The 17,142-nt window shown below is 49.3% G+C and overlaps 2 protein-coding genes across 6 annotated transcripts in view; one reads left to right on the top strand and one right to left on the bottom strand.

The window, feature by feature from the left end:
* Nucleotides 1–879: 879 nt before the first annotated feature.
* Nucleotides 880–13,932, bottom strand: LOC122379009 (tRNA pseudouridine(38/39) synthase-like). Of its 4 annotated transcripts, none has more exons than XM_043360819.1 (11): nt 13,360–13,932; nt 9,643–9,770; nt 5,877–6,057; nt 5,464–5,596; nt 4,941–5,062; nt 4,459–4,612; nt 4,350–4,422; nt 3,784–3,873; nt 3,097–3,240; nt 2,214–2,347; nt 880–1,244 (listed from the first exon to the last, which is right to left on the bottom strand). In XM_043360819.1, the coding sequence occupies exons 1-11, from the start codon at nt 13,444–13,446 to the stop codon at nt 961–963; spliced, it is 1,530 nt and encodes a 509-aa protein (XP_043216754.1). In that variant the 5' UTR covers nt 13,447–13,932; the 3' UTR covers nt 880–960. The 4 variants fall into 4 exon arrangements, with proteins under 4 accessions (XP_043216754.1, XP_043216753.1, XP_043216752.1 ...); XM_043360818.1 differs by having other exon boundaries at nt 4,350–4,428; XM_043360817.1 differs by having other exon boundaries at nt 4,350–4,612; nt 13,360–13,931.
* A 429-nt stretch (nt 13,933–14,361) lies between these two features.
* Nucleotides 14,362–17,142, top strand: part of LOC122379011 (ribosome biogenesis protein BRX1 homolog) — a 28,188-nt gene continuing 25,407 nt past the window's right edge. Inside the window, exon 1 of one of the 2 annotated variants that reach the window (XM_043360838.1) lies at nt 14,362–14,391. The gene's annotated coding sequence lies outside the window, so the exon portion shown is untranslated. The remainder of the gene's footprint in view (nt 14,392–17,142) is intronic. The other variant, XM_043360823.1, reaches the window with a different exon arrangement.

A 17,142-nucleotide genomic window follows, 5' to 3' on the forward strand; every position in this document is an offset into this window, starting at 1 on the left:
GCCCCGCAGCCACCGGCCCATACAGCCGCCCGCCGACCGGCTCCAAATGTCAGCCGCCAGGGCTTCCCACTTAACGAGAGGCCCGATGGCGGGCGGCGGGCGCGGACAGGGCGCCGCCACCGCCTCACCGCACCGCGCCGGATACACCGGTCAATACCTGCATCCGGCCCTTGATACCCTTCAGCCCCCTGGCCGACCCACGTCCGTTGCGTCACCGCGCCCAGCGATACATAGATAATGCCGCCGCTAACGAGTCCCGCTCTCAATATTTAAATTACATGAATTCGAAAACACGATGTCTTCCCCGGCAACAATCTCCTAGAATTAACGAGCTGTTCTTAGGGAGTTTACGTGGAAGTTTTAGTTTGGTGGTGCTTGGAAGTAAACACTGATTCGGCTGTTGTTAACGGCAAGTTCATTCTTTCGTGTCTGGAGGAGAGCTATGTTGTTTTGAGCTACAAAGAGACCTGCGACTGAACAATTGGAAATCATAACCATTGTCAATACCTATCTAATTCCAAAAAGTCGCCATAATCATGAGGCGTCCACACACAAATCCCTAGTCCCCGTCTTTTGAACGAATATTGAAATGAAGAGCCGAGATGCCTAGCAATCGCCGACCATCGGAGTAAGTATCGACACCCAATCCGAACAGCAGCTACGCTGTTCAGCAAAATCCGGCATCTTGTCATGTCACCTGCCAAACTTGCTCTTCTTTTGAGGCGACAGCAATGTGAACAGTCGCAATAAGCTCAATGATGATAATTCTAAGTTTCTTGCCATTGTCATGTAAATCAACAAAGTAGAAGCAAGCATTGGGAACCTAAATCTGTAGCAAGATTTCATTTTAATTAATGAAAAACAATGCCGAAAGAAATGTAAAATGTACATATTGTATTCTCCCTTGTGAGACTCCCAACACACACTGCGCAGAGAAAACCACTCGATAGCGAGCTCACATCACCGCGTATCGCTCCCACACTCCATGTCGGCCGCTGTCCGGCCGCTGCCGCCGTCACCCCCGTCCCTTTCGGTGGTGTTCCGCTCTCCCTCACCGTCCCCCGTTTCACCCCCGGCGGGAGGCGGCCCTCCCTCAGCACTGTCCCGCTCGTCTGCCCCGTCCCCCACAGCACCTGACGCGGCATCCGACACCCGTCCGCCTGCCACAGAGACGGCCGACTCGAGGATAGCCGGGTCCAGCTTGCGCCGCTTCACGTAGTGGTCCACACGCTCCTCCAGGCTGTCTGCAGGCCAAAACGTGGGTGGGTGTCAGAAGCTAGCGATAAGACATTAGGGAAGCGGGAAGGGGTCAACGAGAGGCGGGCAGAGGCAAAAAAAGATGAAAATGTGGGAAATGAAAGGATGATAGGTGGCATTACTTTGCAGGTGGTGGTATAAGTGGAGTAGGCATGTAGTTACTTTGCGGAGATGAGCGGGTAAGAGTTGGTGGAAAAAAGAGACCAGCCGTTGACAGAGCGGAGTATCGGAAAGGTAGCGACGCCGGTATCTGGTGAATTTCGAAGGGGACGCCGAAGAAACTGGCTGGGAGGACCCCTGCCAGTCCTCTCGCCTCACACACTCCATTATTAGTGAAATACGGACTGGTGGGGAAGACCGTGAAACTATCGAGATCTCTCGTCGGGAGCTGTGAATTCCTCCCGGAGTGTCTCTCGGAGGACAGTTGGGAGCGCCGCGTGCCATGGGCGCCGGCCGGCCGATCGACTCCCACACACACCGCTCTGCTCAGTTTGCCGCCGCCGGGCTGGCAACAGCGGCTAATGTGTGCGCCTTAGCGGGGCGTCCGGTGGGCGGCCACTGCCCGGTGACAGTGCTGGCCGAGCGCCGAACGGCCTTTCGGCTGCCGCACCGTGTAATTACCGCTCCACTGTCGGCCGGCCAGCCACCGGCAAATGGCAGCGCCGAGACGGGAGCTGAGGCGGTGGGGTGCTGGGAATGGAGCTACGGTAGGTGGGGTGCTTACAGTGGAGCTAAGGTGGGGTGCCGGAACAGGAGCGAAGGTGGGGTGCTGGGACCCGAGGTGAGGCGGGTAAGACGCTTTGAATGGAGCTGAGGTGGGAAAGGTGCTCAGAATGGAGCTCAAGTGAGTGGGATGTCGAGACCAGGCCGACGTCGGTGGGGTATTGCGTACCCTTTGAGTCACTGACAGTCGGCTAATCCTACAATGCTACATTCCCAGCTCCCCGTTGACGTACCACAGGTGGGTCTGCGCAGGAGCGGCGTGTAGACGCGCGGCCGGACGCCCGACGTCAGACAGCGGGTCTGCGTGGACGGCTGCTCGCCGTGGCGCGCCGTCAGCTCGGTCAGCATCTCCCGCAGCATGGCCGCCCTGGGCGGGAGAAGGGCGTCAACCACCTGACATCACCAGAGACCACTACACTGAGCACTGAGCAGCGGCAAGGCCCAGTGGGGGACGCAGCAGTGGGTGTCAACAGGTTCAATGTCTGGAGCGCACTGATCCAGTCAAGTGTAATGAAACGCATTGAACGAAAAAAGCATCGACGATAGAAGATGGGCATTCGTATTTCTTTGCATTTTCGATGAAAGCTCTCGCTACGAATAAAAAACACACCAGCTTTACTATTCCCTTTTAGGTGCATTTCCGATCACGAAACGAGACGTGTTCTGTCCTCTCACAGCATCCACGACCATTCACTGAGCAGGACCGCGCTATCGAGTCATGGAGCCGAGGCGGACCCGCGGGCGGGCGCCCACGCCAGCCCGCATCACGTCTCACTGGCGCGACCGGCCCAGTCGCCACCATTCCACCTCCGTGACCCGGGGTCAGCGCGTAATGAGTCGGAAATGCGCGATAACACCTCCCACCGATCCAGCCAGCGCCACTCAAACGACGCACTCCGTTATACAGGCTGCTTCGCCGAAATTTAACTACGCAACCGTAATTAGCTCCTCACAACTTCTCGGCTGGACAACGTAGAAAGTTTCATAGTCGATTCCCGGGATTAGTAGCGTTATCTAACAGCGCCTGAGAAACGCGTCGACGCAGGCAACACTTGACGACTCATGTCAATGGCGTGAAGCGCTCTCCAAACTAGCTACTGGCGGCGCCGGGCCTACCTGACAGCCGACTGGGTCCAGAGTCGCTGCAGCGTCTCGGCGACTGCGCGCAGCACGGCCGGGTCGCAGTGCCAGCGCACGCTGTCGTACTCGACGTCAAACAGGTTCAGCGGCAGCTCGGAGGCCATGTTGTACTGCGGCTTCCTGAAACGGCAGCCGATACAGAAGGGTGCCATCAAAATGTCGAACCTTCAATGCCGCATATGTAAATTTCGAGCGACATCCTGGAGCCAATGCATCGCATATCGGCTAATGAGGTATCAACATGAAAATCACGCCACGCAAAATGATATTAGTCCGTCAAAAAGTACGCAAAACGCAAACGAGGTGCTGTGGCGCTACACAAGTGACGCAATCAAAAATAATCTGGTACGGTGTCGTCATAAAGTTGGTGCGGCGCATACCTTGCGTTGTACCCTATTAAGGCGATTCACTGCGGATCATCCGACATTAAAACCTCACAGACAGCACACTTACGCAGACATGAGAACAGTATGATAATGAGAGCAGCATACGCAAATCAGCTGTGTCGTAATACACCTCGAACGCATCGCCATTAAAATTGCGCTTGGTACTGCGACATTATGGAGATGGAAATGTTCACTTCACGGATTTTTCCGGAACTCGTTAGCAATTAGCGGAAAAAGCCAGTACGATCCATCATATCACACATCTGCGCGGACCTACCTCGGGTTGGTCTCGACGTCCAGCAGTTGGTCAATGACGGACGGTTCCTCGAGTCCCTCCCCGACGAGGAACAGCACAGCCACCATGCACCTAGCGCAGGGGACCGGGCAATCAGTGGCGCCACACACACACGATGGGTACACTGGGCGAGCGATGGTTCGCGTTAGATGTCCTCCGGATCGCTACAGCGGCGGCGGATCGGCGGAATCGAGAATGGAGTCGCCGAATGCGCTATAAAAATAACAAGAAACACTAACTGATAGGTGTTAATAGGCGTACCTTATAGTGAATCCTGCAGCTAGTGAACAGCGTATTAAAAAGTTTATCTTAGACAGTCGGTTTACAAGAAACGACGGCGGAAACCATTAAGAACAGTTTAAACTGATTTAAATTACAGCATTGCCACATTATAAATCAAAAATACAACACTGCTCTCACAGAAAATGACATATATGTCTTCCCACGAAAACTAGCATCGTTCTACAGTCTACACCCCTGCAATCCTTGAAACTCTCTCCAAATCCCGCCAACCACACCGTTCCCGATTTCCCGCACTGTCAGCGTACCTGATTTGGTGCCAGAGAAAAGCGTTTCCGCGCACCTCCAGTTGATACATCTGGTACCCTCCATCGCCTCCGCCTCCGCCTCCACCTTTCCCTGCGCCTCCGCCTCCACCTCCGCCTCCGCCAGCTGCCGGTCCGTCCACAGGCGTGATGGTCACCCGCTCCAGCCTGCGCCGGTACTCGATCACACCGTTACCCACGTCCATCTTGCACAGGTTTCGGAAGTCGTGGTGGCCACAGAGTCGGCCGGCCGCCTCACACATCGCCTGGAGACGGACGGACGGACGGGCATCGGTCAGGTGGCAGATGCTGGCTACTGCCGGGATAGTTCTGCTTATAACTAGTACATGAAAGATCCTCGGCCAAAATACGATTCCGAGTCATTGACGGCGGAACCCATTTGTCAAAAACTAACGAGTACGTAGCAGCTTATGATTATTTGAACTATATAAACACAACTGATAAAAGCAAGTATCACGATATTCAAAAATATTTTTGTTAGCCTGCAGCTAAACTAACGACCGCCACACAAACCAAACACAAACTACGGATATCCGGAAGGTACCAACACCATAAGCAATAAGTATGTCCCACCTGTATATTGAGGTCGCCTCGGGGGAAGAAGTAGCGGTAGGTGCGGGCGCGACAGTCGAAGCGCGCACTGGCCTCCGGGTCGGCGGGACTCCAGCACAGCGCGCGGATCTCGGCCGGTAGCACTGCATGAGCGCAGACGCACAGAGCGTGTGAGCGAGCGCGAAAGGAAGCAGCGCCTTTTGAGTTGATTGATGGTGATTTGTGTTTAGGGGCGCCGTACTCCGTAGCGTTGAAGTTATATGGGGCATGTGGGCTATGCCTGATCACAAACAAACGTTGACACTGAGCGGAGCGACGAGAAAACGAGTGACCTGCTGTGTTCAGTGCTCTTTGAGTGCACTTTTCGTTATTTCGTGGGAAGTCGATTTGAAATACCTTACAAAAGGTAAATATTAAACGAGGAAAAAAAAATGCACCGATAAGTGATTAATGAATGTGGATACACCACTTCACAATTCACTGAGCTAGCTCAAGAATCTTGACACTAAGCTGCGGAGGATGCCAGAGTCCAGTAACGACCTACCTTTGTTGAGTATGGCTGGGTAGTTGATCTCCTGCTCCGGTGACAGCGTGGCCGCGGCAGTCGGGTCGGCAGGATCGGCCAACTGCTGACTGCGCACGTCGAGAGAAATGACCTGGCTGAACGCAGACACACCCTGACGGAAGACCCGAGAACGGGAACGTCAGAGGCTGACGGCCAGCGCACGGAACGTGCCGGGACGGGGACGAGGCAGCAAACGTGGATTAACAGCGAATGGAGCGTACGCGAGAAGAGGACGGAACGGCAAAGTTCGCCTAATAGCGAATAGAACGCAGCTGAAAGATGATACCAGAGCAGCCCAAGAAATATAAATTTAAATGTGACCATTAAGTAAACTCATGACCATTACCGATTTTTAGCCTTTATCCCACGACAGTGATGTGGGTGATAGTCACCTTATCGGTGCGGCCGCAGCGGTGATAGTTGGCCGTCTGCCGACAGCGCACCAGCCGAGTCAGCTGCAGACACCGGAACAGCTCGGCCTCGATGGTACGCGCCGTGTCTTCCTGACTGGCCAGACCCTGGTAGTCCCAGCCCAGGTAGCAGAACCGCAGCAGAATGTGCCGTCGCCGGAACCTGACCCGCGCGGCGCGCACAACCACCGTCATCAACCACACCGACGGACGTTAAACAGCGACTTATGGGTGTCCATCGTCACGCATGGATGCCATGCGCATGGCATAAACATGTTGCAATGAACAAATTACAATTTTAAATGATTATTGTTAGGGGTCGTCGTCTGCCGGCTGTCGGCTGCCGGTCGTCGCCCGCTGCTGCCAGGCGCTGCCATTAGCTAGGCCCGTATGGGCCGGGTGCGTTTGGCCGTCGTCGATTGGCCGGTGCTCCCCCCTTGCACTGGCCAGCCAGCGGTTAAGTGTCACATAACCTCACCCAGCAAGGGGCAAGTGGAGCCCTCGCCGGGATTCCAATCAGCTGGACGGCCAAGTCATGCCATGAGTGACGCTATGACGGGTCTTGTTGAGCTGGTTTAGAGTTGAAATACAAAAAAGTGCACTGTTAACTAAGAGTCTGTGGCAGAAGGCTGCAGAGCACACCCCACCCACAGTGTACAGCGTGTCTCAAAAGTTCGTTGACAGGTACCAGCCATGCTTTTTTGTCAATAATTCTGAATTCACAAGAAATTAACAGTCGAACTTTTGCATGGACATTGGTACCAACCTTCCTCAAGCAGTCTCATTGTTTTTAAGCGCACTCGACCCTTCATGAGCTCACAAAAAGGGTTCACCTCTGACCATGGGTCAGGCATGAAAATGGAGGTCGCAAAATCAGGTCGGCTGAGAAACTCTCTGTTTCAGGAGTAATGGGAATGGTTAAGTCGGTTATGACTAGTGGTGTCAATCGGAACTTGAATCTTCGAATTCCGATTTTGTCCAATGTCCAATTCGGAATTCGGTTGGACAATGGCAGCAGGCTTTGGACAACTTTGGACAATTGCTTGCTACACCTCAAATTTTTAAAAAAGTAATCGTGTTTAACATTGATTGGCTATTAGAAAGCTCAGCTTTCGATATGATTAACACTTTTAAGCTGGTAACGGTACATGAAAAGCAAATTAAATAACAGTGTTGAGTGTAAACTATTGCGTAAGTGTCGGACATCTTTGGACAAATGGCTGGCTTGGACATTTTTGGACGGACAGTCGACGTAAGCATTGGACATTGGACGGACTTTGGACATACGTTTTCTGAAATTGACACCACTAGTTATGACACATGGCTAAGTGTTGGCGAGGATGAGTACAACATGATGATCATCTAATAAAAACGGTGGCTAACATTTTTGAAGGACGAAACCATGCGAGACTAACAGCGTTTTGAACGACTCTCGTACGGCAGCAGATTCGTGCTCCGGAAAGCAGCTGAAAATGCAGTCACAACTATTGAAAACTGACAAGAAGCTCACAGACAAAGGTAACCCAGTTTCAAAAATTGCAGGTCATCGTAAAATAAAGACAAAGTATCATTTAAAATTGTTTATAATATCTATAACGCTAAATTTTGGGGGAAAATAACGCGAAAATCGTCAATGCCAAGGACAACTGACCCTCCAAAGTGTCAATTAACCCTCGCCCGCACATGGGGGGGGGGGGTGGTTGCCACCCCCCCCAGGTAGTCTTTCTGCTCTGCACTCAACATTTTTAAAGCTAGAAGGCTGATTTTTCGTATAGCTGCTCCTCTATCCTTTCTTGATGTCCACTGAAGATTTCAAGTTTCTGTGATTTTTGGTTTCGGAGATATGACCTTGTTTTTCAGGTCATGTCATGACCCAAATGGCCAGTTCTCAACATCTTGCGTTTGCCATGGGCCTTATGAGCTTTTGACACCCTGATTTCGGCCTTTTTGCCAGTCTTACCTCCCACCTATCATGGAACATGTTGTTCGACGATGTACAGGGGTCAAGGTCAGGGTCAAGGTCAACCTAGGTCATCTAAGATAAATGCGTTTTAGGCAAGCTGAATTTACTTTTTTTTTGAAGTTTTTTGACTGCATTTTTGGTAAAAGCTTCTCAGATCATGATTTCATGTAATATGGACCCAAAAACAATCGGTGCACACATCAGTATACACACAGACACACACAGACATACAAACACATATAATTGACCTTGACCTAACTTGACCTGAAATGACCTCAGCAGCAAAATTCTGGTCGGGTAGTGTGACAAAGAGGTTCTAGCTGGCTTGGCACCAGAAAACGGCATCGTCATCGGTATTTGATAAGCAGCACACTTGATATCCAACGGTGACCCAAAACAGCAACATTTTTTAGTTTGACCTGACCTGGAAGGTCAATGACTGATCTGAGAAGGTAAAACTGGGTATCATTGGATTTGTCTCTTCCCAAAGAATCTTTTTGGTCTTTACTGCTAAGCTCTATCTCCAACAGGAACGAAATGGCGCGGGGGGGGGGGGGGTGGCAACCACCACCCCCCCCCCCCCCATGTGCGTTCTAGGATGGGAAAATGGCATGTGCGGGCGAGGGTTAATGTAAAGTTTTATCTTACGAAGTTTCAAGAGGCAGATCTGGAGCAAATAGCTTTCTTTTAGACACAAAATCCCGATAAAACCGCACGATGGACAGGTTTTGGAAGTTTACAAAGCAGAACCTCTCCTGAGGAGAACACTCCGCAACCCAGCGAAGGTCTTGGCATGACGAATGACGAGCATTTGGGATTTGCAAAATTTGCAAAATGTGTCCAAAAAGCAGATGGCCGCGACATTCTGCTATGATATGCTGCGAAAAAATTGCCCCTGGCACTTCCCATTTGTTCGGGAATGGGGTTGTTTTGAAAAGGAAAATGGTGCTTGGGAGGTCGGCGCCAGTCATTCATGAAGGAATTAGCGCCAGAGAAAACCTACAAAATACTCACGGATGGTGTCGATGCAAGCTGTCGGCTTTCAGGGAGAAGCGGATGTTGCCGGGGAGCTCGTCAAACCTAAATCCGACGCAGAAACTGCAGGGGATTCCCCTACAAGAGCTTGAAAGCTGGTGACCTTTTATCATCCTCCGGCAGCCGACGGAGCGACGAAAATCGGTATGGGCAAATATTTTTGGAGATACAGCAAAGGGTTTGGTTTTCAACCCTCTGAATCAGTTTTCAAAGCATGCATATTTGTCTAGTGTACACACCAGCAAAACCTTAGATTTTTGGCCGGTTCTTATATGCTTTATTGGCATGGGAAATGTGTCAACTAACTTTTGAGACACCCTGTACATTATAATAATGGGCAAGCATTTCCAGATACAAGGCGACAGTTCCGAGCAAGAACATCCTTCCTTAGTGTCAAATTTTTCGAAGTTGAGATATTTATACCATTCGACTCAGCTCGACGAGCTGATTCGAATGGTATGAAGTGAACATCTCAATTTCGAAAAATTGGACACTAAGATATTTATATTAAAAAATATATAAAATTGGACACTAAGATATTTATACCATTCGACTCAGCTCGACGAGCTGAGTCGAATGGTATGAAGTGAACATCTAAATTTCGAAAAAATTGGACACTTAGGATGTTCTTGCTCGGAACTGTCGAAGTATTAAGAACTCAAATTGCAGAATGACCTTTCCATCTGTCGCTATAGCATTTACTTTTTTAATCAGACCTTGTAACTGTTGTAAGTATAATTGAACACATACTTGTCGTGGTTGAATTCCCGGTGTTTCCTCTTGTCAGGCTTGCCATTTGTGGTGCTACTTGATTTTGCAATTATATTACGAAGCTGCCTGATATGCAGCTCCATAGCTCGTACTTTGTCCATCAATTCCTGTAAACAAGTGAAACAAAACAAAGGGAAATAAGTTATGATGGCATGAACATAGTTCATACAGGCAGTGCATCAAACTTCTTATGAAATGTGCATGGTATCAAGTAACTAAATCAGCATATGATGGTAACCCAGACAAAAAAAAAAAAAAAAAACACTCATACACTACGCCGGACGCCCATTAGGCCCTCTTGCACCGAAATTCGGCGCTAGCGATTTTGCGGTGAAATTTATTTGCGCCGAAAGTTGGGTGCCTATTTGTGTCAAAATTAAGCCACTTATATATAAAGCACATGTGCACATCTACCAATCAAGGCTATATCAACCAGACAGAGCGTTCCGGGGCCTTGGGCGCTCTTCCATGGTTCAGCGTCCAAATAAGTTTTTATTTCCACGGAAACCCAATACCTCAATACGCTTAGCACACTGTGCACTGTAGCGTCCTGCCGTGAAACAAGGCCGGAGCCGGAAGTTACGGGGCCACAAAAATCGGCGGAGCGGTGTGTTGGAGGGCCGGGCAGCGGAGCAGCACGTATTCCGGCACATTAGCCTCCTCTCGGCACACGGCGCAGAGCGCTGCGGGGCACTGCTTGTTTGGGCGTTGCTGGCACGCCGCCGAGTGGAGACAGCTGATTCGGTGAACGTACTAGAGCGAGCGGCCCCAGTGGCCCGCTCTCATCTGGTGCACCAAAACGGCGTCCTCTCGGTCCTCTCCGGGGACAGGGAGCTGTGGCGTGCTGCGGAGTGGTTTAAAGAGACTCGGACCAGTTGTCGTGCCATTGATACGAGGCCGCACAATGAACCGCCCTGGTCAGCGAGCGGGTGTTTGAGGGCCCGCTTGTTTCGCCAGGTCGTCTGCGCTCTCATTCCCCTCAATACCATAGTGGGCAGGAACCCACCAATATACCCTGGGAACCCACTGCAGTATTACTTAACAACACTCGGCGATGTTCAACAAAGTCTTCTATATCTGTCTCCACACTGAGGGTTGAGGCCTCACCTGGGCAGCAGCTCCTCCGCTGAGTAGAACCAGGGCGGCTCGCCAGTTCGAGCACACAACGACTGGGGCGGGAACGTCTCGTTCCGAAACCTCTCCAGAGCCGCCCGCAGGGTGAATCTGCTGCTAGATTGGCCAGCATGCCGACTAAATTCGGTGACCGCCTTTCGCCAAAAGATTCTGCGGCCGCCCTGCGCCGGGGAAATCTACTGCCGCCAGGCCGTTAATTCAGCGCATGAAGTACGCCAGTCTTGAGCAAAAATTTTCGGCGCAATCCCGCCACTACACCGGACATAATTGGCATAACTTGTATTTTTTCAGTCTGGATGGTACCTACCAGCTATCTTATCTTGTTACCCGCGCCCTGCTGGGGGGGGGGAGGGGTGTTTGACTTTGAACACCCCCCCCCCTTTGGTTTTTCGCGAATATCTAAAAAACGGCGGCGCTTGGTACACCTTATCATACATCAATTCTACACATGTTGTGAAAATTTCAGACCAAGGTCATTCAAGGTCAGGTCACCAGGTCACTTGAAAGTGACCTCACCTCATAAAAAGTTTCAATGTCTGTCATAGCTACACCGAGTGACCGATCGCTTTGAAACTTTCAGCGATTGCTAAGAGCAATAGCACGTACAAAATGTATATCTCAGAATTTTGATATCGATGACCTAAGGTCAGGTCAATTTTGCGACCTCCCCATTATAAGTCAATGGGAGAAAATTGAAATGCACCTCTTTTGGACGAAAGACATTATAAACACTCCCAAACACTGAATTACAAGTGGTTTAGACACACTGAACATGAAAATGGTGTCCGTGACCCCTGTTTATGCCCTGAGGTCATCTTAGGTCATGAATGGTATCTAACAGTTTTTCACAAATAACTTTTGATAGAGGCATGCTAGAGCGATGAAAACGCATAAGATGTGTTCGGCTCGACGATACGGATCGACTGATATGCAACATGACCCGTTCAGGTCAGGTCATGACCTTGACCTGAGGTCAAATTTTCAAGTTGACCTTTCAAGGTCAAGTTGACCTTATAGTTCATTCGATGCGTCTTGACGAGAGGAACATGATGCCGGTAAAAGTAAGGTCGTGCAAGGCTTGGGTCAAACGTTATTGCAGAAAAAATATGTTTCCGAAAAAAATCGGCTATTTTTTGCAGTTTTTGCCCCCTGCAGGTAAAACCGTTGACGTTAGGTCAAATCTGAGAGCATTACTCAGAAAGAGCGTTAACCCGGCAGTTGCTGGGGTATTTCGCCACCCACCGTTTGCTGGGGGGGGGGGGGCGTTAAACGCCCCCAGCCGATAACTCGAGAACCAATAGGCGCAGCGAAACGCACGAGGCGGCAAACGAAAGAACGCGACGAGACGCTTCAGATGAGTACTTTAAAGTTGAATTTTGAGGTCACAGGTCGGGTCAAGGTCAGGTCAAACACCTGAAATCGGACTTTCAGTAGCATGGACCTCAGGACTTCGCAATGGGCGCCTCTCGTCAGAAACTCTGTCAAAACGGTGCACAACCCATCATATAAGGCCTACAAGAGTGTCAGTTCCATGTAGGGGTCAGTTAAGCGTAGGTCAGGGTCAAGGTCAGGTCAACCGGGTAGGCACATATCCCCGAAAATCAAAACTGATATTCGCAGCCTATGACACATGTTTTATGGGTAATTTGGGCCGTAGAACACGATGGTGACATTCATTTTATCATATGTGTACGTGTTTGGCTCAAAAAGTTCAATTTAAGAAATGCATGTATCATGGTCGTGAAGTAGTCACGAGAAATTGTCAAGATTCAGTTCAAGATTTTGGAAAATGTGGAACGATAATCAATAATCGAAGATAGCCATTTGATTGTTCATGGTATTGGCATTCTAATGGCGTTTACGGCATGTCTGTATGTCTATTCTGTGATTTTATATGATTTTTTGAACATATGCCGTTTTTGGTCAAAAATTCAGAAATCATGACGTCACTAAAACCTCGATATCTCAAAAATTTTCCGACTAATTTTTTTTTGAAACTTTGTCACAATAAACTTCAATCAATTCCCTACAGGTACCCAAAATTTGGCGCGCCTGCGGCGCGCCATTTTTATGCTATGGCCCGGCGAAAAAAGTGGGGGCGTTTAACGCCCCCCCCAGCAACTCGCGGGTTAATAGGGCTATCAAATGCGCTTTTCCGCGGCGCTGTAGCTCTATTGGTTCCCGAGTTATGCGTTGGCATCTTGGAAATTGTCGACATTCAACCTGGAAATCGGCGAAATTTTGCCTTCAATGACCTCTGGTGACCTGACCTTTGAGTTTTGACCTGACCAAAAATTGACCAAAGTGATTTCGTCATTATTTTTGACACTCTTTCGAACGCCACCTTCCGTGTATCGCTACGTGGCCCAGGAGCCGAGTTAGAAGGGGGGGGGGTTCAGCCCAGCAGGGCGTGGAAATCCAGGACCCCCAGCCGGGCGCGGGTTAATGAGGAACACCAAAACGGAATAAACACTTACCTAATTGGATAAAATATTGAAAATTTTATTGGTGGCCTAAATATAAGCTTCCTGAATCCTGAGGAGTCAACTCAAGTATGCTCACCTCTCTGCTAAGCAGATCCAATTTTTCTTTCTTGTTTTCCCCTTGAATGGCATTATACTGGGCATGTTCATCGCCTGGTGGATCCATTCTGGCACGGCAAGACTCTATCCAAGGTATATACTCTAACAAGAGGGGCTCTAATTGTACAACTCGTTTTTATGCCCTACGGAATCGAAACTCCCTATACCCTACTGTAGCATAACAGGTGGAAATAGTTATTATGTTCAAAGAGAGACCAAGCAGTCTGGCTGAGCCTTAAATTCCTAAATCGCCTAGCAACGTGGGAACACAACATGCCACCTGAATGCTTATTGGTGCTTTTGTTATAATCTTTATTCAGCAGCATTTATCGAACATTATATTATTTGGTGAATTACGTATCTGCTGCAGCATATTTGTCTTAGTCTGACGTCTTAAATATGAGCAGAGTGCTGTTCACGGGCACATGCGGTAACTGCGGTAGCTGCGGTAGATCGCAGGCTGTAAGTCCCGCCCACTTGTGCGCACGTCATCACGCGTTCGTCTGAGGCGGCCGTGTCAATTTTCCGCCCAAGTTACACGAATGCGCAACTGCCGCGCCACTTTGCATGACAAATGGCTCCTGCGGCCGCTGCGGTCGGATCGATCCGACCGCAGGAGACGCAGGCGACCGCAGCCGGCCGCAGCCGTATGACGTCACACCACCCGCCCCATCCCCACTTTCTGTGACGTCATTACCCGGCTGACCGCCGAGCCGCAGCTACCGCAGCTACCGCAGGTGCCCGTGAACAGCACTCAGTATTTTTAATGGGATAGATTTGAACTGCTGGAATATATTTATATAAAATAGGTTTTTAAGCAATAAAAATTGTGATACAGATATATCATATATCGGAATAATCGATATTTATGCAAAGATAGTGCTAAAACCAACGATTTTCGGTAACATATTACAAAATGGAACACAAGACATGAACAAATAGTACAGTAGTTTAGTGAAAATCGGTGGAGTTTATTGAAGACCTTGAACGGTCAACAACACGTGCGGCACGTGTGCGTATCCGCGTCGCGTCGTAATAAAGGACGCCGGTGAAAACAGGGCGCCGGAGGGCATATTAGTCACGTGACATTTGGAGCTTCTCCCTTTTCGTTGGCCTTCTCCGGGCCAAACGTCACGTGTAAATTTCACGAACCTTGATCAAATCGCCCCAGGCGCCCTGTTTTCATCGTCGTCCGTAATAAATCATTGCACGTGTTAAAGGGACCCTCCCACCTTAACATTAGATTTGAGTTGAGATAGCCAAAATGGGGTCCCTGGCTCACAATTACCGGTTTCGGCACTCACAACATCGAAAAATGCCTTAAATCAGAAATATTGAATTTCAAAATTGCAGCATTTTGATTCAGAGGGGCTAATGCTTAGGAATACCCCTCTGAATGTGTGACGTCAGCGCAGATATCTAACGATTTTTAAATGTTTGACTAAAACGTTTTGTAGCACGCGGTGGTATATGCTATTTGCGCGCAATATCTGCCGCAAACGCCGCACTTCTAAAATAAAGTCGCTAGAAACAGCGGAGATCCCAAGAAAGTAAACAAAAGTAAAAGTCTAATATCTTGAAAACCGGTGAATATTTTTCGGTGAAATTTGGTAGATATTCGTTTTAGCTCTTTCTGAACCGAGCGACATCACTTTCATGCCAATTTATAAACTTTTTTGAAGGTGGGAGGGTCCCTTTAAAGGGACCCTCCCACCTTAACATTAGATTTGAGTTGAGATAGCCAAAATGGGGTCCCTGGCTCACATTATTCAGTTTCGGCACTCACAACATCGAGAAATGCCTTAAATCGGAAATATTGAATTTCAAAATTGCAGCATTTTGATTCAGAGGGGCTAATGCTTAGGAATACCCCTCTGAATGTGTGACGTCAGCGCAAATATCTAACGATTTTTAAATGTTTGACTAAAACGTTTTGTAGCACGCGGTGGTATATGCTATTTGCGCGCAACATCTGCCGCAAACGCCGCACTTCTAAAATAAAGTCGCTAGAAACAGCGGAGATCCCAAAGGGTGAGTATTGAAGCATCCAAGAGCGCAGCATCCAAGGGACGCAACATCCAAAACCTTAGCATCCAGCGATCAAAACGTCCAAATAACATCCAAAACCGACCCCTTAGGGATGATTTAGAGCATCCAAGAGCGAAACATCCAAAACTGCAACATCCAGGACCACAGCATCCAAAATCGTATCATCCAAATTGGCAGCAACCAAGGACGAGGAATTGCAGCATCCAAGAGTGAAACATCCAAGGATGCAGCATCCAAAACCGTATCATCCAAAAAACATTTTTGGCACCGCAGCATCCAAGACCGTATCATCCAAAATAGTGACATCTGTTGTACAAGCTGTAAACTATTAGTTCAATGGCTGTCCGATAGGTGGTGGCACGTACGGTTCATAAGTGACGGAATTGTATGACATCACTGAGTCTCTATACAGTGGCATCCCTATAATGACCTTACATCCTCAAGACGGAGATGCGTAGCTGCTGGTGGCGACATCGCTGCGATACCACTACAAACCTGACATATGACATGAAGACGCATTGCAGTGCAGCGTATCCAAGCGCGGCACGTATGTAGGTAGGCTGAAGTGTCGATAATGGAGACCGATACCGAAAGTGGGTTTATTAATTTCCCTTTGTTTTCACACCAAAAGTGCCTAATAAGTCGTGAAGTGTCCACTATCCCCGTAACCAAGCCTCCGCAAGGATCTTCATCTCACCGTCAGATCGCGCTTATCATCGTCAGCTCCTCCCGTTCCTTCACAGTTAACCTTTTTCCTGTTCTATGTGATATATTCCATGTTCCAGAGGGCAAAAATATAAAAATAGCCGTTTATACCAGGGGTGCGGAGCCGGAGCCGGAGCAGCCGGAGCCGGCATATTTTGCCCAGAGCCGGAGCCGGAGCCGTTAAACAATATAGCCAGGAGCCGGAACCGGAGCCGGAGCCGTCAAAAAAGGGGGTGACTCCGGCTCTTTTTTTAAGTTGAAAAAATTATTGACCTAGTTCGGTTTGACAGTACAAGGCCATGTGGTATTCACTATTCAAATTAGCCTTGTTATGCAAATACAGAGGCAACGTGTACCAATCCAATTTCAATTGCCCTTTCTCTTCCACCCGTAGGTATTTAATTAATCGCATAGGAGATGTACGTACCTACTGAGAAGGAGCCGGAGCCACCGGAGCCGGACCATTTTACTCGGAGCCGGAGCCGGAGCCGGACCGTCTGAAATTTCCACGGCTCCGCATCCATGGTTTATACGAACAAAAGTTTTAGGTAACAGATTTTGACTGAAGGGAGCCACGACATTACTTTTACCAGCAACGTGTTCTCCTCGTCGAGTCGCGTCGAATGAAATTCGGACTTCTAAGGTCATTTGGAAAATTTGACCTCGGGTCAGGGCATGGCCTGACCGGAAAGGGTCATGCTGCATATCAGTTGATCCGTATCGCCGAGTTGAACACATCTGACATGTTTTTACCGCTCTAGCACGTCTGTCGTCTCTTATATCAGTTCAAAAGAAATAGTTAAAAAAAAACTGCTGGTGACCCTTCATGACCTGAGATAACCTCAGGGTCACACAAAGGGGTAACGGGTGCAATATTCGGGTGTGTCATGTTTTCCAATAAACCGATGTTTGAGAGTGTTTATAGATAGCATGGGCGTCGAAAGCGGGGGGACGGGGGACGCCCCCCCCCCCGCCGGCAGTCGATGAATCCGGGGGGGGGGACGTCCCC

Source organism: Amphibalanus amphitrite, unplaced genomic scaffold (genome assembly GCF_019059575.1).
Source record: "Amphibalanus amphitrite isolate SeventyFive unplaced genomic scaffold, NRLGWU_Aamphi_draft 000069F_arrow, whole genome shotgun sequence".
Taxonomy (NCBI): Eukaryota; Metazoa; Arthropoda; class Thecostraca; order Balanomorpha; family Balanidae; genus Amphibalanus; species Amphibalanus amphitrite.

Bases quoted from the DNA above. Each gene is read 5' to 3' on its own strand.
- LOC122379009 (XM_043360817.1), bottom strand. From the start codon at position 13,446: ATGGATCCACCAGGCGATGAACATGCCCAGTATAATGCCATTCAAGGG. The intron at 5,597-5,876 runs GTGACTATCACC...GTCTTCCGTCAG, and splicing joins GCTGCGGCCGCACCGATAAG to GGTGTGTCTGCGTTCAGCCA. The intron at 5,063-5,463 runs GTAGGTCGTTAC...GCGCTCATGCAG, and splicing joins CCCAGCCATACTCAACAAAG to TGCTACCGGCCGAGATCCGC.